This window comes from Acipenser ruthenus, chromosome 3, assembly GCF_902713425.1.
Source record: "Acipenser ruthenus chromosome 3, fAciRut3.2 maternal haplotype, whole genome shotgun sequence".
NCBI classification, from domain to species: domain Eukaryota; kingdom Metazoa; phylum Chordata; class Actinopteri; order Acipenseriformes; family Acipenseridae; genus Acipenser; species Acipenser ruthenus.
In genome coordinates, this window is record NC_081191.1 from 96,496,540 (window position 1) to 96,519,856 (window position 23,317).

At 37.9% G+C, this 23,317-nt stretch overlaps 1 protein-coding gene across 1 annotated transcript in view; it reads right to left on the reverse strand.

Annotated features, from left to right (window-relative positions):
• LOC117435808 (double-stranded RNA-specific editase B2-like) overlaps positions 1-23,317 on the reverse strand; it is a 179,058-nt gene that overhangs the window by 13,366 nt on the left and 142,375 nt on the right. The window contains exons 4-7 of the mRNA XM_034059249.3: positions 15,538-15,652; positions 9,347-9,515; positions 6,213-6,364; positions 3,724-3,892 (exon numbers count right to left, since the gene is read on the reverse strand). Coding sequence (XP_033915140.3) covers positions 3,724-3,892; positions 6,213-6,364; positions 9,347-9,515; positions 15,538-15,652 — 605 coding nt within the window. The remainder of the gene's footprint in view (positions 1-3,723; positions 3,893-6,212; positions 6,365-9,346; positions 9,516-15,537; positions 15,653-23,317) is intronic.

The window sequence follows — 23,317 nt, forward strand, 5'->3', positions numbered from 1 at the left end:
CTGCTAGGATTAAAACTTCTGATTGCCTTCTCTGTTAATTCAGTATCTCTAGGGAGGACAGCCCAGAACAGCGCAAAACTGAATTAAAAGCACCTGGAAATCTCTTGTGATGGCCTAATTGTAGCAGTGAAAGATACAACTACTTTGGAGGATGTTAAAGGCGCTCATCATCCATGGGACTACAGAACAAAAAGAGCAATTTTAATCTTTAACAATTTAAAATTGTGTGCCTGCACTCCTTGGATCTCTGTTTTTGAAAGAGCGTATTTTTTTTTTATAAGGGATACCTCAATCGTCCATCCTAAGGGCAATATAACATGCTTTTAGGAAGCTGGAAACTGTTTCACTGTGGAAAATGAAAAGAATGTCTAACAGTGAATCAGGTTACAGAAATATTCTGAAATTGGCCAAAGTTCATTTAATTTTTAAGAAAATCTATATTTTTACATTTCCGCCAAATCTAAAATATTATTCTCTGTATGTCCAGTTTTCAATGAACTGCTACGACACCATTTGCCTTACTTTTCAGTAAGCAGAAGTCAAAGGAATTGATAATGTGCATTTCAGAAGCAATTTAATTATTCCGTATAAAAAGGCTACATTCACTTCTGCAACGAAAAAGAGGTTTGCTTTCCTAACCCACCTGCACCACGGAGTCACAGCACACCGAGAGATTAATAAAGCTCCAGCTTCTTTCCTAGTAAGGCGAAGAATGCCCTTCCACATAACAAATAGTAAAAGGCCTCCTGTTTTATTGTTGAATTGCCTTATAATACTCCAGTATTTAAACTGAAACCCCCATGTCTAGTCTTTAATAAATGTAATCCTTAAATCAATATATTGCCCTTTCCATCCAGCACTGAAATGTCACTAATCTGGAGCTGGACAGATCTATAGCAAATGTTTTTCACCAAGATGACGGGATTTAAGGTCTTAATATCCTTTGGTTAATTTAAAAATACTAGTAATATTATTCCCAGCAGCCTACTGTACTGCCTAAATGTATTAGAGATATTTTACATCCACCCCCTAAAACCAAGAGCCATACAGTACAGACCCAGGCATTAACTTAATAATAAAGTATGAAAAACCTTCCCAGAGCCAACTATGCAAAATTCTAACAGTTCTGCACAGCACGTGAATGCGATTCAAACTATTTTAATACAAGTCCAGCATGACTGCCATGAGAAAGAGCAATACTGTGCGCTGTTCCTTCTCACAAGGCACATTCAGACATTTAACATCCAGAATTCACACTGAGATAGGCCACCATGAACTAGATGATGATATTCTTGATCTTGTGTTCTGATGGTAAAGATGCTGGTTTTGACTTTTACATGATTTCGTGACAATTTATCCCCATTACCGAGGTTTAAAAGTATGCAATACAATGCAACAAAATGACAAAGCAAGAACTATGACTATACACCTCCAATATTCAGATTAGGGCCACATAACATCAGTATTTTATTTCGAAAATACCCTTTCTCCCATGTTCTGTAATGATTTAGCATTTGAACCTAGAAATGCTAGAAGAAACTCAATAATTTAAATGTCTTTCTCAATGGGGGAGTCTCCATGTGTGGTTACTTACACGTGCCGTGGTGATGCGTGTGCACGTTTGACGGCTCAACGGGATCAGGTTTGTGGACGAAAATAACGGCAACAGAGAGGGATAGGGTGAATCTCATTTACTCGTGAGCATGACGTAAAATACGGGAAATTTTCTTTTTTTTTTTTGTTAAATTTAGTAGTCGCCAATTGTTTTTTTTCATTTTTCTCCCGATTTAGAATAGCCAATTATTTTTAGGCTCAGCCCACCGCTACCATCCCCGCGCTGACTTGGGAGGGCGAAGATGAACACACGCTGTCATCCGAAGCGTGTGCCGTCAGCTGACCGCTTTTTTTCACACTGCAGACCCACCATGCAGCCACCTCAGAGCTACAGCGTCGGAGGACAACGCAGCTCTGGGCAGCTTACAGGCAAGCCTGCAGGCGCCCAGCCAGACTACAGGGGTCGCTGGTGCGCTGTGAGCCGAGGACACCCTGGCCGACCTAAGATCTCCCCCCACCGGGCGACGCTCGGCCAATTGTGCACCGCCCCCTGGGAGCTCCCGTCCACGGTCAGCAGTGGAATAGCCTGGACTTGAGCCCCAGGGAAATCCATTTTCACATGGAAACCCGCATTTCACGTGAAAATGTTAACGAGCTTCTTCTATGTCCTCAAAAGCGCCGGTTTTCAGCCATGGTGATCTGTAATAGCTGGGTTGGACAGTCATTATATACCTCTGGGTTAATTATTTTCTTTAATTAATAAGTCGTGTGATAAATTAGTTGAAATATTATTCACTACTAACAATATGCCACCCCACCAATGGACATTTGAAAAACAATTTGGGCAAGAGCGGTAAACACATTATTATACAACCAGGCACGAGGCATTTACAAATCAGGCTTTATTACATCACCTTAACACTGTGCTTTCAACAGTTTCACTCAAACAAGATGTCACCTGACAACCATGCATTTCCAGGTGAGATTCTCTAATGTACCTGTTCTCTGAATGAAGCCAGCTGAATATTGCTATGTTAACATACTGAATTGCATACCGCTTTGTAGTTTTCCATACTTAATGAAAAACTGACAACAATTAAAAAATGTGACATTTCAAAATCTAACATGAAATACTTACTGTACTACGAATATGGCATCCGGTAGACTTTTGCGATACCGTTCTGTAGTTTCTTTGATTACATCATGTTAAATAAAACATCAAAATTATGTTAATGTATTTTTGTATTTTTTATGTCTCAATCTAAAAAATAAAAAAGTAAGGGGATGCAAAACTTTGGAACTACCTGGAAGTCCTCGAGCGGACCGGGCTGTTCGACTTAACAAGCACAACACGTTCCACGGCAGGAAGGTGGAATGGTTTCGCCAAATCAGATTGTCCGTTCTGTTCAGTCTGTTCGGGGTCTCGAAATTACACTTTTACTATCGCATCTCCGACTCCCAGCAGAGCAATCACATGACCTGAACATTGTCCTATTGCCAGAGCGCTCGCTCTGCGTCCCGCCTCCAGATAGACAATCTGTCAACTGTGATTTACGAATTTGTGATTTGATTGACAGCCTGCCACTACTACCTTGCTACTTTTTTTTCTAATCCCAGTGGAGTAGATGGCACCTATATATATATATATATATATATATATATATATATATATATATATATATATATATATATATATATATATATATATTTATTTATGTCTAGTCATTAAAGTCATAAAAGACTCTGGGCTGGGCCCTGGTGCAGCTGCATCCCTTGCACCCCCCCCATCCCCCCCCCAACACTGGCCCTGTTGCAGATAAGTGGAAAGGCTGACCACAGGAAAGCCATAGGCAGGGGGGCAGAATAACTGCCCTCCCCTGATAGACGAAGTCAAAAAGCAGGTGGAGGCTGGGGAGGAGGAGGCGATTTCTGGCACACAGCAGGGACATAATGGATTGAGGTAAGATATAAATCCCTTCCTTGACAATCATTGGACATATTGTTAGTCAAAAAACAAATACGATACTAGCTATTCGACTGACGATTTGCTCTGGTAATGGAAGTTTCTAAAATATGCTTGATGTTTATGTGATTTGATCTAAGGTTAAAGTGAGTTCTCTGCCAGAACCACCGCTTTGCTTAATCTATGGAAGGTGCATGTGAACCTACCTGGCAATCTTATCCGTACAGGACATGGTGATGAGCTGCTCCCCCTGCATCACCCCGTCCCAGGTCTGCACTGCACCGCGAGCTCGAACAGGAATGGTCCCCTCACCAGATTCAATCTTCGTCCGTAGATGGCCGTGGAATTTCTTCACAATGTGCTTGTTGCTGTGCACTTCACACAAACACAATTACATGCACACATTTGTTAAGATAAGAACATTGTTATTTTTTGTTTTGAAGTCATAACTCATATTTTTTGCATTCATTGTATATTAGTATGAAGACCAGTCTTCACAATGTTGTAACCCTTCAGTCCTGAACTGAAGAATGCAAGATGAACTTATACAGTATAATTAAAAAAGGAACTCCTTTATTGAGTATACATGAGAACAGGACAAAAAATATTTTGTACATATATTTTGGTAAATGGGACTTTAAAGTCTTGTCTGTACTTTACAAACACTAATAAGGCCTGCCAGGACTGAAAGGGTTAATGACTGAAGGTAGTATGCGGTATGGAAAATGACATTTAATAGAGAAAAGTGTAAGGTACTGCACGCAGGCAATAAAAATGTGCATTATAAATACCATATGGGAGATACTGAAATTGAAGAAGGAATCTATGAAAAAGACCAAGGAGTTTATGTTGACTCAGAAATGTCTTCATCTAGACAATATGGGGAATCTATAAAAAAAAAATGCCAACAAGATGCTTGGATATATAGTGAAAAGTGTTGAATTTAAATCAAGGGAAGTAACGTTAAAACTTTACAATGCATTAGTAAGACCTCATCTAGAATACTGTGTTCAGTTCTGGTCACCTCGCTACAAAAAGGATATTGCTGCTCTAGAAAGAGTGCAAAGAAGAGGGACCAGAATTATTCCCTGTTTAAAAGTCATGTCATATGCAGACAGGCTAAAATAATTGAATCTATTCAATCTTGAACAAAGAAGACTACACGGCGATCTGATTCACGCATTCAAAATTCTAAAAGGTATTGGCAATGTCGACCCAGGGGACTTTTTTGACCTGAAAAAAGAAACAAGGACCAGGGGTCACAAATGGAGATTAGATAAAGGGGCTGTGGAAGGGTGGTGGGCAATTCACTGACATACACGGGAGACAGCAGTTTTATTTGGAAACACCGCACTGGTGCCCAGTTTTATTATTTTGGTTTTATTATTTTCATCTTTTGGCCTGCAGAGGGCACTGTTGTCCGTGGCCTGGGCACCAACAATGGTACACAGGACCACAGGAATACCAATACTGGTAAACAGTAGACACACTCGCGCAGTCACAGGTCCTCAAAATAATTATGAAAACAAAAGGCGAAATGAAAAGGGAAAATAAAACACAGTAATAAAACTACAAAATAAAGGTGCTGCTTACGCAGTGCCTCCGATCTACACTCAGCTATTTCTATACACTGGGGTGGCCAGAGTTCCCTACACACATCCCCTCGAGTACGTAATTACTTCTTTTACTTTGTAAATTATTTTAAGGAAGGCTGTCTCCCCCAGCAGGGCTTGCCTGGTCCTTGTCTTACACTGGCGTCTTCTGCCAGCGTCACTGTATATTTCCGAACACGGCCACCCGAATGCACAACCAAGCGCAGTTCTTATGGGCCGAGCAATCTCCCAAAGCCCGCCTCCCAGTCACTCAGAGAAAGGGAAAGCCCACACACCCTCTTCCCCACCTCTCCGTGTCATCGCCATGACTGACAGGCGGATCCTACGAGACTGCTGCCCTCTTCTTGCAGTACCACACATGTGCCAGATAGTCAGTCCAGATCTCCCCTGTTACAGGGGCATTCAGAAAAGAAAATAGGAGGCACTTTTTTACACAGAGAATTGTGGGAGTCTGGAACCAACTCCCCAGTAATGTTGTTGAAGCTGACACCCTGGGATCCTTCAAGAAGCTGCTTGATGAGATTCTGGGATCAATAAGCTACTAACAACCAAACGAGCAAGATGGGCTGAATGGCATCCTCTCGTTTGTAAACCTTCTTATGTTCCCATGTTCTTAAATGTATTAGAAAAACCCCTTTGCTTCTGTAGTTTTGACTTGTTCATATAAAATCAAACCACTGTAATCGAAACTCTTGCAAAATGGTAAAAATTGGCAAAGTAGTGATTGTATAATTTAATTGACGTCTTTAATAGGCCATGCATGCAATTCATTTAAAATAGTAAGAGAAAAGGAACACATAGTCACAAACGGTAACATGCATGAGACTTTTTTTTTTAGAAATTCTTTAAGATGAAATTCTCACACCCAGAGATTTTCATGGAGGTAGGTATATAACTGATGGAAATGACTAATTCTGAGGTGTTCTAATACATATGCACACTACTGTACTGTGTGTGTGTGTGTGTGTATATAGCGGCTAAGATTATCCCTGCTTATCACTTTCTGTAATGCTGAAACAAACCCTTTTGTAAACAGAGTGCAAGACACAGTATGTAAAAACAAGGGAAGGAATGTGTCTTACAGTGGGATGTAATTTCATAGGGAGAGTTGAGGCGTGCATCTCCACAGGGTGAGGTGCTGATGTACATGTGGAACAGGATGTTCTCTCTCAGTCTGTAGCCTGCCTCCTTGTGCCGGATGAAGATTGATTGCTCCCTGTCCTCTCGCTGTTTGCTTTAGACAGGAAACAACAAAGAAATAAATGTGTGAAAATTGAGGCAGTAAAGACTGTTCACAATGTATACTTAAGTAGGATTTCCCCTCCATACTGTTTCTAGTAGACATTCTTTTCTGCTCTTTTTTTTATTCACACAATTATTGTTTTGAGATTCAGCTTTTATTAAATCCGTTGTTTCGAAAGATACAGGATGTTAATGCTTGTGACAGGGTAGCTGTCTGCTGTGTGGGTGCGTGCATTCGCTGCTGAATGACAGGCAGAAGTTCGAGACGGAGATTGAAGTTGATACACACCACAGAAAAACAGGATTTATTTACATATCAACATGTGATGCTACCAGCAATGGCAGAGCACAGAGCACATACAACACAGTGTACAAAAACTTTGGTAGGATCTACAGTATCTGAACTAATTTTCTCTGTTCAATGGTGCTGAAGAGGTTGATCATGGCGGATAAACAGTTAGGGAGGATATGCGATGGGTTACTGTACTTTTAGTGTTGCTGCTAAATGTTTAATTGCCAATGTGGGTTATCCCGGCACTCAAGAGATGCCACGGTAGGAGGTACAGTACAGTATAATGGACCTCTATGACGTCTCAATTAATTGACACAAGCCATTGAGTACCCATGCACATCCAGACAGGAAATTATCATATCAAAATACGGTAAAAGCAGTAATAATTGTGGAAATATTTGTTCCTCCCTTAGAAAGTGAAATCCAGACAGCTCATCTTTATTATTATTGCAACACGTAAAGGTTACAAAAATTGATGAATGCAAAAATTTAGCTTGAAGAAAACAATAACATTTCAGGTGCCTGTTGATACTGTGATAAACCTTGCAATTAGATGTGTGGATGAGCCTAAAGGATGGATTTCCTAATTATGATTATTCACTTGTTCATCTGGTAAGGTCAGTTTTTTTGTATGCAAATATGACATTAAAGGAGGGATCACTATTTTCCATGAAAATGTAATACAGGGGACATTTGAAAAGCAAAGACGGCTTCAGAAAGAGAACAGTTTATGGCATGAATTAACAATATGACTGGCAGATCCGACTGTTTGTTTTCATGGAGACATCTGTTCAAATAAGAGTTTTGTGGCATGAAAACTCCTGAGATAGACAAACACAGCGGAGCTAACAGTAATGCTTATTTTCTGAAGCTTCACAAAAGGAAGGACCAAGTGATGGAAATGGAAAATGTGCCTTTAACACTATCATTTATCTGTCTCCGTAGCCAGGCAGAGGAATAATAAGGGTTTCTGCTCAGTCATTAGAATGCATTTGGTTTTTCAACATGTCCTGTTACCATGGTATTAATTATGGACCAATTATGAAGATTAGGTGCAGAGAGGGAAAGAAACTAAAGCCATAAGACAGTCTTGCTTATGATATTTCTGCAGTGTAGTTAAACCTAAAAAATATGGTGTGTGATGCTTCAGCTCTTCGGGACAACATGATTTGGAATCCCAAATGAAAGTGAATGGCATAGGGATTCCTCTTGTCATATATTTAGGACTGTATTCTTTTCACGATAAAAAAAAGATCTTATTTCACATCATTTCACGGTCTAAAAATATGCATTTCAAGATATTTTATAATTAAACATAGTATTTTTTATTATAATTGTGTTGTTATTGTACAACAAATGTTCCTAAATATTTAGGAATATTTAAATGCTTACCTGAAAAGCAGTAAATGCTAAATTGCAGACAATTTCATTTTTTATGTCCACCTTTTAAAGACATTCTATTGTTACCACCAGAATTATCAAACAAAATAAAAACCTAAATAAATGTAAAAATAACAACAGACAAGTGAAATGTCCCCTTCTTGTACTGGACAGAGCGATCTTTAAAATAAATATTTCCGATCCTTGATGCAGCTGGTGTCTTTTTTGTTGAAGACATTTTAAAGAAATCGTGCAGCTCTCTCTCTCTCTCTCTCTCTCTCTCTCTCTCTCTCTCTCTCTATATATATATATATATATATACATATATATATATAGATAGATAGATAGATAGATAGATAGATAGATAGATAGATAGATTGATTGATTTACACTATTCTTTCAGAAATAGGAATTCTTACATGGCAGTTGGTAAATTTCATGAAAATCGTGAAATCTGTGATAACCTTGAAAAAAATACAGCCTATAATGTGTTATATTTAGGGCTTGAACTTTTTGGTTTTTATTTTCCAAATCTCTACCTCCCTTTAAATATTAATTAGTACTTGTTAAGCTGTCTTTGCATCCTAATAAAGAAACAACTACTAATTAAAGACTGGATTTAAGATAATTTTTTTCTTTGCTATAATTCAAGGAGATTTTTAAATGATGGGCTTGCTGTCAGTGTACACTCTGTACTGGGTATTTTATGCTGAAAAGAAAATCTGTCAGGACAACTCTGTTAAATGAGTGAAAATAACAAAAGCACAACGATAAACTAGGCGACTGCAAGAATGAAATGCAATAAGGATCAGCGATAAGCAATTAACGTAGTTTGAAATAAAAAATTAAGTGAAACTGAAATCAGGCTCAGTCAAGATATGAAGGTAAAAACAAGTGACGTATTATTGTAATTAACAGCTTTTTCTGAGTTTAATTAAGAAAAAGAATCAGTTTAAATAAGTTTAAAACCCCAAAACTTCAAGCCCTAGTTATATTATAAAGGTATCCCAATATTAGACTTTCTTACATTGTATCAGGTGGAGTAGCTTACATTTCTAGTGGGGTTTTCAACAGGCAAGGAAAAAATAATGGATCACGGGAGAAAAGGGATTTACAAGCAGGGTCAGTTTGCATGAGTAAGTGTTGCAATAGGGATGTTTCTATGAATATGAATTGTACTTCAACATGACATACTATTTTAGTTCATATTGAATTGCTGTAGGTTAAAACAATGTAAAATGTGGCCAGAAAGGCCACACAACTGACAATGTATCTTAATTAAAGATTTTACCCATCCTTTACCTGAAAAGGAACTCCAGTTGAGAGTAAAGGAATCGAATGAATGCTCTCCGTACAACAATTTCAGCATGGCAGTCATTGACAACAAGCCCCTGGTCACTGATATATTCACCGTTGATACATTTGGTACCAGTCGATAAAGCAATCACTTGTGCTTGCCTGATGTCCAAGCCTGTTAAAAAAAACAGCAACACATACCAAATAACAATGCAGGTGAACACAAAACACAGCAAAAGGAACCTTATGGCTAAACCTTTTGGTAACACTTTCAGGTCAACGAGCACCTGTATTGAGCCATTCATGACATTGCTACTATCTCATTTCTGTTGAACAGCTCTTTTTCACTTTTTGGGAATGATAGATAACAACAAATAGGCCTGTATTTTCCACTCTGTGCAATTGGCCACTCCATTTTATATGTATAATGTGTAATTGCTAACCAATTACTGTACAGTGTATCTGTCTTTACCCTTTAATCTATTGGTGATGTATCTGGGCTCTTTAAGGGTTGAATAGTCATTGAGTGAATCATATTTAACTAGATAGTAACTCGTACTTAATATAAACACAAGAATAAAAAAGGGATTTCCACTTTAACCCCTGTAGACTCAATGCGTTGCACCGGCAGAAAAAAGTCTGGTCTTTCTCGTAAACTGTTTGCGCGACATGATTTCTAAGGCACAAATCTCATACTGCACCATAAAGGAGAGGCATAAAATGCAAATTCAAAGTGACAAGTAAGGATCAAATGCAGCAATTCTCAGATGCTATAGATACACTGCTGCATTTTAGTTCCTTTTTCTGTAGGCCACATTAGTCAGTTTGAACTACAGCACACTGTAATTAGGTACAAGGTACATGTAGCATCAGTAATTTCTCACCTGTAGCACTGCATCTGAAATATCTGCATAGTCCACATTTATAACATACAAGCAAATAACCAACAGAAGTTCACCAGAAGAAAAGAGGAAGCAGTGAAAGTACATTTAAAGTGCCATTATTATTATTTAATAATAATAATAATAATAATAATAATAATAATAATAATAATAATAATAATAATAATAATAATACTATTGGTAGTAGTAGTTGTAGTAGTCGTAGTCCTAGTACAGTAGTATTCGTAGTAGTTGTATTATAGATTACCGATTTTTTACAGACTGTTTTGTTCAATAATAATAATACAAAATGATAGCCTGCAGATATATTTTTAGATCTAAGAAGCTTAGCAGCAATTTCTCTGGCTAACATCTGTGGAATACAGGCGCTTGAATGGAGACGTCACTCAACCAACATTCCAGCATGGCAAGGTGCTTTAATAACATTACAAATGCATGTGGGTATCAGACTATCGTGGAAACGAGATATTGAATCTCAGCTGATGTTTCCTCTACACAGTAAAACACAATCTCAGATCTATCTTCAGCATCACTCCAAAACACACAAGATTCACACTTACAATGTGCAGCTCTGAAAAACCATGAAGAGTTAAAATGAACATCAATGTTGTTTCTGAAATGTAGGAAAATAGGAATGTGATCATGTGCACCAATTGGACTGTATAAGAGAGTGGTGTTATACTGTAAACTATAAACTTCTGCTCAGCCGTCACCAGCTCAGAGCCAAGCATGGTGTAATCTAGCTGTGCAAAAATTAAGAGACATAAAAGGAGATAATAACACAGAGGCCAGAGTATGTGTAAAAGGCAGTGAGTTATGGAATGGAACAAAGAGAGAAGTACATTTCCTGTTATTAGTTCTCTGGATTTAACATCATAAAGATAATGTTCTCATATGTGGCATAACTCAACTGCTTTATACATATTAGGAATGAAACTAAACTGTGTGTTAAAATACATAGCACAGGAGTGAGTAATGCTATAGAATTGTATTGCTGTAGACCATATAAGACAGACACCCTGTTTGTTGAGATGTCTATAAACTAAAGAGTTTGGACAAGACATTTGAAATCTCTGACCTGACTTACATGGTTGACATCTTCGGCTTTGCTGAGTGTATTCAGCAATAACTGGTTTGTTTCTTTGATATCAGCAACCAATTGATATTATTAAATACACTGTCATTTTATTATTCTTAAAATACTGTTGTCATTTGTCTCTGTTATTCACTATTAATGAATACAAGGTTTAGGATATTTGATATATATACAGTTATAATTATTACCACAATACCCTTCATCCACACAGTCAACAGTCAACCCTGTGCAGAGATGTGATTGAAGGCATGGGTGTGGATGAGTGACAGTTTCACAAATATAATACTATTATAGATAATGTTATAATTATTATATGGTATAAACCCATATGATGACTTGAAGTGCACTGAATGTGTTCTGCAGTTCTTTGGTAAGGATCTTTGAAATTCCACTGGATGCCTGATTTCAATACAGCATGACCAACTGTTTTACTCTTGAATGTTCAAAGCTTCACTAATATATATACACACAGTATATATATATATATATATATATATATATATATATATATATATATATATATATATATATATATATATATATATATTATATATATTGTCTATCCAGCCTGTTTGTGCTTTACCATGCTTTATTACTATGTGCCATACTTTTTACCACAGTAAGGGATTCTACATGTTTGTGGGCCAGGGAGCTTTTTAGGAAGAAGCACTTGTATGTATCGTAGCTTCTTAAGCATTTCATACAAATTATTACAAATGTTTTTTTTTTTGTTAAAAATAGCCATGCTTAAATGTTCAGTCACTGCACAACTCAAGTGTTACACATATCACAAAGTGACAATAGTGGTGACAGATGCAGAGCGTGCCTGGTGTTTTATTTGCATGTATTTCTTGTTAAACAGGGACACTCAAACTTGGTAGATGCACATTGCCATGGATCAGACTGGTATTGGCAGGAATGCAAATCCACGCTGAAATGTGCAAGCTTTATGCTGGGTCCATTTCAAAGTGCACCACTACCTGCACTCTGTATCATTGCAGGTAATACCAAGTTAAATGCTCTGAAACATTGTCTCATTGATATTCAAGATTACTCTGGGATGTCAGCACCATCCCACTGTTAATCTAAATGGAAAGGGCCACGGAGACATATTGTCAACTTCATATTTTCAGCTGTTCCACATATTGTTTAGATCAATTTTGTACAAGAAAGCATACAATAATTTCCAAGTCTTTTATCTCAGCATGAAATAGCTTTAAAGGTCCTCTCTGTCCAGTGTGTGCTGCAGAATAAGAAAAGCTAAACAGCCTGTTTGAAATCAAAATGATTGTCAGTCTGACAAAGAACTCTGAGGGATGGGAGAGGTAGTGACAGAGCTAAAAACAGGTGCCAGTCACTATAACATCAAGATAGACTTTTAAATGCGTGGCACTAAATGGGGTTTGAGAGAGAGGACCTCCCTGGATTTAATCTGTCAAAATCTACTATGTCAACAGGATAAACTTTATCAGTATTATCTATGTCCTTATGATAATATTGTATTGTGATTTTTTTTTAAAGGTCCCCGATTCAATGACATAATTCTACAACATTGTCTACATAAGAAAAATAACCAGTGGAAATGTTGCTTGTGCTAATAAAAGGGAAAAAATGGATTTTCGGTTTCTTTTAATAGAATTTTTGTCCAGTACATCGGAGCCTATGTGCATACATTTATATTCAATTGGATAGACAGTGCATAGTGTATAGTGTTTACTATGATTGGATATTGGACTGTGAACGTCTGTGTATAAGGCAATTTCGTAGACATACTAGTTTACACTACAACGAGTGTCAATATAACCCCTACTCGTGCATCATCCTGTAATTCTATTAGATACATTATTAGGTACTTGACCAATTTTGATGTCACTGTTTTGAATCAACTTCTTAGTTCAAGGGAATTCCAAGAGGTGCCTAAAGCTGAGGGAAAATGAAGCCACTTTGTGGCTTGGAACTTGGTTTTAGGAGACTAGGTTTCAGGCCACTGCATGGCACACCAGGGGAGACTAGGGGTTTGATACAGCAAAGTTGCCTCAGACTAGGTCTCCCCGTCTGCTGGAACTAGGCTTCAAGCCACTGTTCCTGAAGAAGTGGCTTTGTTTTCCCTCAGCTTAAGGTATGACTTTTTCAAGCAAGGTGATGTCAAGGTGATGTTTCACGGCAAAATGCCATAAAAAAAACAAAACACATATGGAATTAGTCTTTAATAAAACACACGTTGCCCATACCAACAACATGCCTCCAGCTGGAAACACAGAGTTTTGAAGAAGTATTACAAAACATTGGGAAGAATAGTATTCAGTAAATACAGTATGTCAAGCCCAGAATAAAAATCTTTTCACTAATTCTATTGAATGGAATTATTATTATTATTATTTGTTTATTTAGCAGACGCCTTTATCCAAGGCGACTTACAGAGACTAGGGTGTGTGAACTATGCATCAGCTGCAGAGTCACTTACAATTACGTCACACCCGAAAGACGGAGCACAAGGAATGTTGCCAATGTTTTTATTTTTCTTTGCCATGTGCTGTTCATACTGTACACACAAGATTCTTATCAAATAAACAAGGTTTCTGATTCTCACTTTATAAGGGACTTGCAAAAAATACAGTTTTAGAATAAATCTCTTTTTTTAAAGAGTTTAGAATTAGCAGTTCATAAGAAAAGAATGTTTATAATTATATAAGAACACATGAAATGTTGGAAATGAGAAGAGGCTGTTTGGTCTATTACTAGCATCACTAGTAATAGGGCAGTATCACAGTACAATACTGTCCCTAGTACTTCCTGGTAAATTAATCCATTTTTTTTTAGAAATTTCTGCTTTAAAAAAAAACAAAAAAACCCCAACAACTTTCTGCCTTCAATTCTTGACATACTTTTAGCAATTGTCCATTTTGCCTGCATCTTACCCTGTACCTAGTTTGAAGTACAGACTTTTGTGAACTTTATTTTCACCATATGGGATTTTACAGATTACAATTATCTCCCCCCCCCCGTCAATACCCGTTTTTTCTAGGTTGCAGACCTAAACCTGGATTCAAGGACTGTTAATTAACATCCACTCCAGGTTAAATAAGGCACTTTCCTGCAAAGGAAGCCTCGATTCTTTTAAATTCCTGCCTGCACGCGCCTATTATTCCCTGTAGACATGCTGAGAGGAGAATAACGGCCCTGGTGTTTCTGTCAAGTCTCCTTTCCTGCTCACACACTAGCCATGCTTGTGCAGCCAGCATCTGGATCTTTGAAGATAACTCTCTTATTAACAAACAAACACAGCAATTATTGGAGGCAATCGGGAATGGGATTAGGCCAGCGCGAGTGCGGATATTCAGAAGCAGGAATGATAGCCACACTACTGGCTGGGGTAACAAGATAGTGATCCCAAACTGCAGTGCACACCGATGAGGCTGCCTGTGAGATCAAGCCTAGTTAAACTCAAAGCTGGGCATAGCCAGGAACCTAGTGAGGCATGAACTTCAGGGGATAGCTTTCTATTAACTGTGTGTTTAGCACTGGGGAGGTAGCACCAACTGCATAGTAAGCAAATAACTAAGGCTTAGTCTAAAATACAAGAGCCCATTTTCATTAATGACTGCGGTAATACTGTTTTTGCTTTGTGTTCCTGTGCAATTATTATAATTGTTGTAATGATAAATTGGCCATTTCTTATTTACTTTTGAATATTGCAATTTGGTCCTGAGATGTGCTTCTCCAACATTGAGTTGTATTAATTTCTTCCCTATGGCTGCCTCAGATACATTCACTAGACACTTTGTTAGTTGCTGCTGTTGCGCTTCACTAAACAAAAAGCATCTGTTAAAAGGTCCCAGCAAACACCATCTAAAAGGTAAAGAATATTAAAATTGCATTTCACCATTTTATTCTTACAAAGACATAGAATTAAAACATACTAAAATGGTGTCTAGTTTGGCTAAATGTTTTTACAGAAAAAAATATTTGAATAAGCTTCCCTAACCTATAAAAAAAGCTGAAATAAATAGACAACATTTTAGAAACCAACATGGATACCTTAATACCTAGATGTTTCATAAAGCACAAGTTTAAATATTTCATGTTTGTTTTATCTCATTCGAATGCTGCAGGGCATAGGTAAGAAAGCACTAGTCTTCAATACATTGGACTTGATAAATAATTCATTGCCATATATAAGTCAATAAAATGTGCCATACCTCTGGTCATTACGATTCCTGCCAAGACTTTGTGACGTGCATGCAAGGATGTACAGCTCTCTGTCAACTCGCGGAATTTCTCAGTCACCAACTGGAACACTGAATCTGCAAATTCCTGAAAGACACAATCAGTTTTCCTTACACTAACAAACAAAGCAATTGAGAATTGCATGCATTCATTTAATTGAATGCAGGCAACAACATTGAAACACCTGTGTTATGTGTTGTGTAAATGGTTGTCCCTCACGTGACTGGTTCATTTGTTATATAAATGCAGTATATAAAAGCTGCATCTCCCTATCTCAATGCCTGCTGTACCTGCTGTCTTACCCATCGTGACTGAAACTTGCATAAACTCATTAAGGACAAGTAGCTGCAATAAACAGATTAGGACTGAAGCCCTAAGCCCTGGGCATGTTCCCATACCTATTTAATGCCTATTTTCCTCATGTGAAATACATTGGGCACTGGGCAGCAAACGGTTAATTTTCAATTTATGAGTCTTTAAATGAACCCTCCATTGTATCTTTTTATTTTTGCCACATTCCACGCTTTTTGTTTTCCCATTGAAGAAACAAATAACGGGTTTTCAGCAAAATGAGCTCATGCTGGTTAACAGATGTGATCTGCCTCCATGTACTGGTTTCACACGTTCTTGACCCTATGTGTGTTATTTTGTCTTCTAATTGCCAGCTTACCCTCCACAGCCCATAACAAACAGCAGATTATTACACATCAAAAACAAGGATTAGAGCAATGCAAACAACAGTCTTAATTACCTCTCTGGTACCAAATCTTGTAACAGAAATTAATGAATGCCTAAATGAATAGTTAAACAAATACCTAAATATTTTATATTCCCTACACTGGAAATGCAGTAAAAAAAGACATTTGACAGGGCTGCAGTAGTCTGAAAGTCAATAGATTACACAGCTAAAAGCCTTCGGTAAACATTTGCTGTTGAATGTCTGTCTTTGGACTTAAAAGAATGGATTATAATAAAGGTTAGATTTGCATATGCTGAATTCCAGTAAAGTCACTATTTCTCCCTTGACTGGGCTGGTTTTACTTCTTTCCTCTCTCAGACAGATTTATTATACATTCCGTAAAATTAAACATCAAAAACAAGGATTAGAGGAATGCAAACACAAATACTGATATATTTAAAACTGCAGTTCCCCTCAATCCTGTTCAGTTACACACTAGATTATAATTGATTGTTGTAAACTACATTCTTTCATTCTGTGCCCTCTTGTTTATCAGAGACAAGCCAGATGTTGCTTGTTTACATTCCCTGCCTTTATAAATTCTCTAAAAGAAAGGTAGTTTTACCTGTTGTGACACAATCTTAAGTCATGCTATTACTTGCAGCTGTAGGTGGTTATACTTGTCACTGTCAAGTCCAGTCATAGCTCTGACAGCAAAACACAAATTAATTTAGAAACAATTTGAAAGATGTACAACTGGCATGAGGCCTTTCACCTTTTAAATATAACAACTGCAAATGTCTGTGATTCAAATATATATATTTTTTAAGTTCAGATTTTGGTATTTAACTTTATTCAATATCACAACATTTATTTTTAAGGAACAAAAATCATCAGTGAAAAAAACAAACAAAAAAAAATGGAAACTATTTATCATCAATGCTTCTGTCACACTCCCTGCAAGCAATTCTACATTTATTGCTTAGGTAATGTTCACTGCCAATGCCAATTTCGCAGTTTTCTTCTAGAAGTCAATATTGTGCCAAGAAACAAATGTCAACCGGGATACATTCTCTACTGAACCTTCACCCAAGAGCCTTTTCCTGTGGGCATGTATCTGACATGGGGTACAGGTGCTCAATAATTCAAAACATAGAAACAATATTGAAGCTGTAGGACATGCCTCAGGTGTCAAGCTGTTGTGTTGCTGAGGATTTCAAAATACTCCAGTAATAAAGTATTTTCCCATAGCTGGTATGAAATCCATAACTTTAAAGACAATCACAGACCTTTAGGCTAATGCCTTCATCAAAGTTTATGTCACTTCAGAGACTTCAACACATTTGTTTTTTGTTGATTTTTTAGGTCCATGGGTGGCTCTGTCTAGGCTGAAGGTAAGCAGCCACAGGTAGCAGGTGTGCTACAGTGATGTCTTGAATGGGGTTTCTCCAGGATATGTCGTGGAATACAGAATGCGAAATATGCACTCTGATTGGCTGAAAGATCCTGAGCAGTCTATAATGTGGGAGAAGTGCCTGGGAAGTGGCAATATCCCACAACAGCACACTCCCTGGAGTGCCAGATCGTAGTTATGCAATGGCTATGAGGTGATTTTAAATTAAAAACAACTAACAAAAAGCAGCTTACAGACCAATGTAGCAATGTCCTGAGATTCTGCATAGCCCATTAAAATGAATAGGAGGAAGGTCTTTGCCAATGTAAAATGTACAGTATAACACAGGGTACTGTGTTGTGCAGTTCAGGTACTAAAGTGGGATTGTCCTATATATTTAACTTATAGTATAAATACTTCCAAAATCAGGCCCTTGATGTGAACTCCAAAAGTTCAACTAATTTCTGAGGGCAGGGCATTGCACTTTAGTTTTTGTTCCAGAAATATGAAAAGATTTTTTGTCTTTAGTATATGTAATTGCTTTTGCATGTTTGTAAGAAAATTGAACTTTGAAACTGTCTGCCTAGCTTTAGGTCCTTCATTAAGCTTATTCAACACAAGCATGTTTACAAAAATGTCTCTCTCAACCTACACTGCTGTTAGCCTGATTGAATTTGGTTCAGGACTGTTTACAGTCCTGAACCAATCAAAAGAGTTATATGTCTTAATAAAACACCCACACACACACCCATTCCAATACTGGTAGCTCAGCACTATAAACAGCATGATCTAGCAGCCGGCCACATGAATAAAACTGTGGTAAAGGAGAAGGTTTACCCACAATTTAAATTTGTATTGATAAAGCGAATGCAGGTACACAGATTTCCAGCAGTACATCCATGATGCCACAGTACGTTGCTATATCAAGCTCAAAAAGGCAATCATACGCTCCTATATGCGGCCACGATTTATTCAAACCTGCTATCTTATCAGGCACCACCAGAGCTGCACTGACTGCATAAACATAGGCCGTGTCTGATATTTCTTTATAGGTATTTAACAATTAATTCTGCAGGTTTTAATGGTGTCTCTTTGGGCAGTGCATCACCATATTTTCTGCAGTAAGAAATCTATTGGCTTTTGAAACTAGATATCTTTTCATTCTACTAGATTTGTCCAAGAGTATTTTTTTTTATCCCAAAGCCATAGTTATACAAAACTAGTAACACATTTGCTCCTTCACGGTATGTAGTTCACATCTTCTAACACTGAATATTGCTTTAGAGATCTTTAACAAGATCTCCAACGATGGGAAGTCAATATCCAAACCATTCTGGACAACTTACTGGGTTTTTATTTGGTGTTTTGTTTTTTTTCAATGATGAGAGTATTCTGAAAACATGTTTGGAAGATGAACTATGTGCATATTTGAAAGTGTGACAAAATGTTGCCTCAAACCATCTCCAACCTTTTCAACATAAAGTCCAGATGGTTCTACAGTCTGTGCAACAGACTTTGCCCTTTGACGCTTTTATCACTATCAGCAGGGTGTTGCCTGTCAGACCAGATGAACCCTAGCCCATTGAAAGCTTTTTCGATCAGCTACATGCTTGATGCACTGCTCAGAAATGGAATACTTTGCAAAATAGGAGCATTGAATCTGCTGCTCATTCTATTTACTGCAGGATAGGAGTGTTAACAGCATGATGATGCCTGAGGAAGAAAGTAAAAAAAGCAAAAGCAAACAACATGCCTGATCTTGTGATCTTTGGCTGTCTATGCTGCTTCTGTAATATTTGATTTGTAAAGCTAGCTTTATCATTGAAGGAAAATATCAAGCAATGTCAATTGACACTTGTCAGCACTGGGAGTTTGAAAGAAAATTAACAGTAGCCCTTGAGGTTCGTCAGTCAGTTTCTACAGTTGAAAAAAACAAGTTGGAAGACACGTGTCAACACAGAATCTACTTAAAGGGGCTGTAAGATTTGTATAAAGAAAAGTTCACAGGTAAATCGTATTAACATAAGACATTTTCCTTTGTTGATATAATTTGCTGTTAATGTGCAGCAGTAGTATGTGTAGCTTTAATTATATATGAAAAAGATATATTTGAAATGGTAGGAATACATAAGATAGGCTAAATTAATTTCAGACTACTGTAGTTAAATTACTCAAAGCAATATATTCACTGCTCCTCCTGCAATTAAAGTCTTATATACACCTCTAGAAAAATGTGTCTGCACTTGGTTCAAAATAGGGCCCTAGGAGGGTCATGTATCAAGAGTTTGCGACGGTGTTAAGGCCATAGCACCGAGTTTAGGTCGGCCTTAAAATTGCCCCGTATGTATCATGACACTTTTGGCAAGTTAAGGCAGTGTTAGCACCGGCAAAATGCGCTCCGTTGTGCAATGCGCTCTGCCGCTCATTAGCCATGGATTTTAAGGTGTGTCAAGCCTTAATTATACGCATGGGCAAATTGTAGATGGGCTCATTTGTAAATGAAGTCTGTGATATTAAAATGAGATTTATGAAGTGGCAGAACAACAGCGCCGGCCCTAAATAAGACTGATTTCAAATTGGTCTTATTTGGGTGCAAAGAAAAAGTCAGAAAGCAGGTGATAGGAAAGAGCGTTATGGCAGCAGTCATAGCGTATTTCTTACGATGGAGAGTGCAGGCTCCTAACCTTCCTGAACAACCCAGGAACAGAGGGAGTGTACTGAGGATTAAATTCTAGCTTGATACCGGCTATTTCATTATGTACAATTGTTTGTATTCGTCATATAATAAACTTGGTTCATTAAGGTATCCTTTTCATTATGTATATTTGGTTTGATCTGTTGTATAATAATAATATAATAGAAAGTCAAGACACTTAGTCAACATGGGTCATTTCTGCCTCTCCAAATGACCTACTTATTGTTCACTTGAGGTAGCCCATTTGGAGGGGAAGTGCTATTTTTCAGATTAATCTGTTAATCTGTGCTACGGGTAGCCCATTCTGAGGGGGAGGAGTAGAATTTCAGAACACCTTGTACAAGTTCATGTGTAAATAGTGTATGAGGATGAACTCCCTAAACACCAGCCATGAAAAGGTACAGATTCTGTAATAAACCAAAATGTCCTGCAATAAATCCCAAACGGACCCAAAAGAACAATATATAACAATATATAGTAAATACAGTGGTTTGCAAAAGTATTCACCCCCCTGCAAAGTTTTCACATTTTGCTGAATTACAAAAAATGTATGCACAGTTTTTCAAACAAACTTGTTTTATTCAAAGCTGTAGTGGTTAAACTTAACACTGTTATATGAGGAGGAGGTTAAACGTCAGCAAAACTTGCAAAGAAAATGTACAAAATGAAATTTACTGGTTGCATAAGTATTCAGCCCCTTAAGTCAGTATTTGGTAGAAGCACATTTTGCAGCAATTACTGCTATGAGTCATTTTGGATAGGTCTCTACTAGCTTTGCACAGTAGGATGGTGAAATTTTTGCCCATTCTTCACGGGAAAATTGCTCCAGTTCTGATAAGTTTGTTGGGGATCGTCGATGGACTGCAATCTTCAAGTCTCGCCATAAATTTTCAACTGGATTCAAGTCAGGACTTTGACTGGGCCACTCAAGAACATTAATTCTCTTCTTGTTCAACCACTCCAGTGTGGCTTTGGCTTTGTGCCTCGGGTCATTGTCCTGATGAAATGTGAATTTCCTCCCCAGTTTCAGTCTTGGCTGACTCAAACAGGTTTTCCTCAAGGATTCACCTATGCTTTGCACTATCCATTCTCCCCTCTATCCTGACAAGCTTCCCAGTCCCTGCTGAAGAGAAGCATCCCCATAACATGATGCTGCCACCACCATGCTTGACAGTTGGGATGGTGTTGATTGGGTGATGTGCAGTGTTGGGTTTGCGCCAAACGTAACGCTTGGAATTTAGACCGAAAAGTTTAATTATTGTCTCGTCTGACCACAAAACCTTTTTCCACATGTCTGCAGTATTATCTACATGCTTTTTCGCAAACTCCATACGTGCTTTAAGATGAGGCTTTTTGAGTAATAGTTTCTTTCTTGCCACCCGTCCATACAGGCCAGCTTTGTGTTGGGACCGGCTTATTGTTGATGTGTGAACACTGACTCCCATCTCAGACACAGAACTTTGCAGATCTCTCAAGGTCATTGTTGGCTGCAGAGTGACATCCCAAACCAGTTTCCTACTTGCCCGGCTGCTCAGTTTGGGAGGGCGACCTGATCTGGGTAGTGTCTGGGTGGTATGATGCATCTTCCACTTCTTAATGATGGACTTCACTGTGCTGAGAGGGATAATCAGCGCCTTTGGAATTTTCTTGTACCCTTCTCCTGCTCTGTGCCTCTCTACCACTTTATCCCTGACTTGTTTCGAAAGCTCCTTGGTCTTCATCATTGCTTTGTTGGATCACTATGTGAGTTGCAGCTTGAAAGTCTTTATATACCTGAGGGAAATTATCTACAAGTTAAACCACTTTGATTACACACAGGCTGAAACCATTTCACTAATTTTGTGACCTTTCAAACCAGTCATTTGCACCTGAGCTGATTTAGGGCTGCAGTAGCAAAGGGGTTGAATACCTATGCAACTGAGATTAATCTGTTTTTCTCTGTAAATCTTACTTATTTATATTCTGTATGCATTTTTTAACTTTATCAATGTGGAGTAGTTTGTGTAGATTCTACATGTAAAGTCTAATTTAAAAGCGTTGTGGAGTACGCTCAGGTGCCAACAAAATGTAAAAACTTTGCAGGGGGTGAATACTTATGCAAACCACTGTATGGACTGGAGAGGAGGGTCATAGTGGAAATTATTGACCCGAGGGAAGACTATTGTTACTGACAGGGGGCTATAATGGCCGAAGCCGCACCCTGGATGTAACAATAGTATTCCTGAGGGGCATTTAATTTTCCACTACGATATGAGTGCAGTACATATTTTTAATACATGAATCAGTCAAGGAAATAACTGAGTCAAGCTTGGATAGTAAGTATGACTTTATATATTTTGTTTAAATATAGCTGATACAGTATAAATATATAAATAAATAGTTATCAAAGTCTTTTTGGCGTCCAGCTCTCAGTCTGGCTTCCAGACTGCTGCATAGTACGCCCTCAGTAGTGCGTTTAGATCCTGGGCATCATATTTGTTTACATCGTCGAGTTGCATTTGTTTGAATTACAGGAAGCAGTGACAGTGACATTTTAATTACATTTTAGTGTTTGGAGCATCTTTCTTTTGTAGTCTGTTTTGTAAAGGGGCGGAACTGACAGTGATGTGAACCAATCACATGTCAGAAGGGAGACTATTGCCCTGTGGTGTAGGGATGTTAGGACAATAGTTCAGTCGATTTTTGCTCCTATGATGAGGTTTAACCAATCACAGGCCAGAATTTCCAAGCACTGATTCACATATATAACAACATGCATTGAATGCTTATGCCAATCTGACACTTGGAACTCTCAAGCAGAAGTCTGGACAGAGAGACTGTGCAAACACATAACAAATGTTATCAACATTCACAAATGGTTTCTACGTTTGAATAAATAAACACGTCCCTGAATCCGTTGAAAATATATAAAAGCAGGCAGGCTTTATAAAGCTCTATCTGCACAACAGACTCAACCCTATTCACAAATCTTCAACTCAGCAGCCT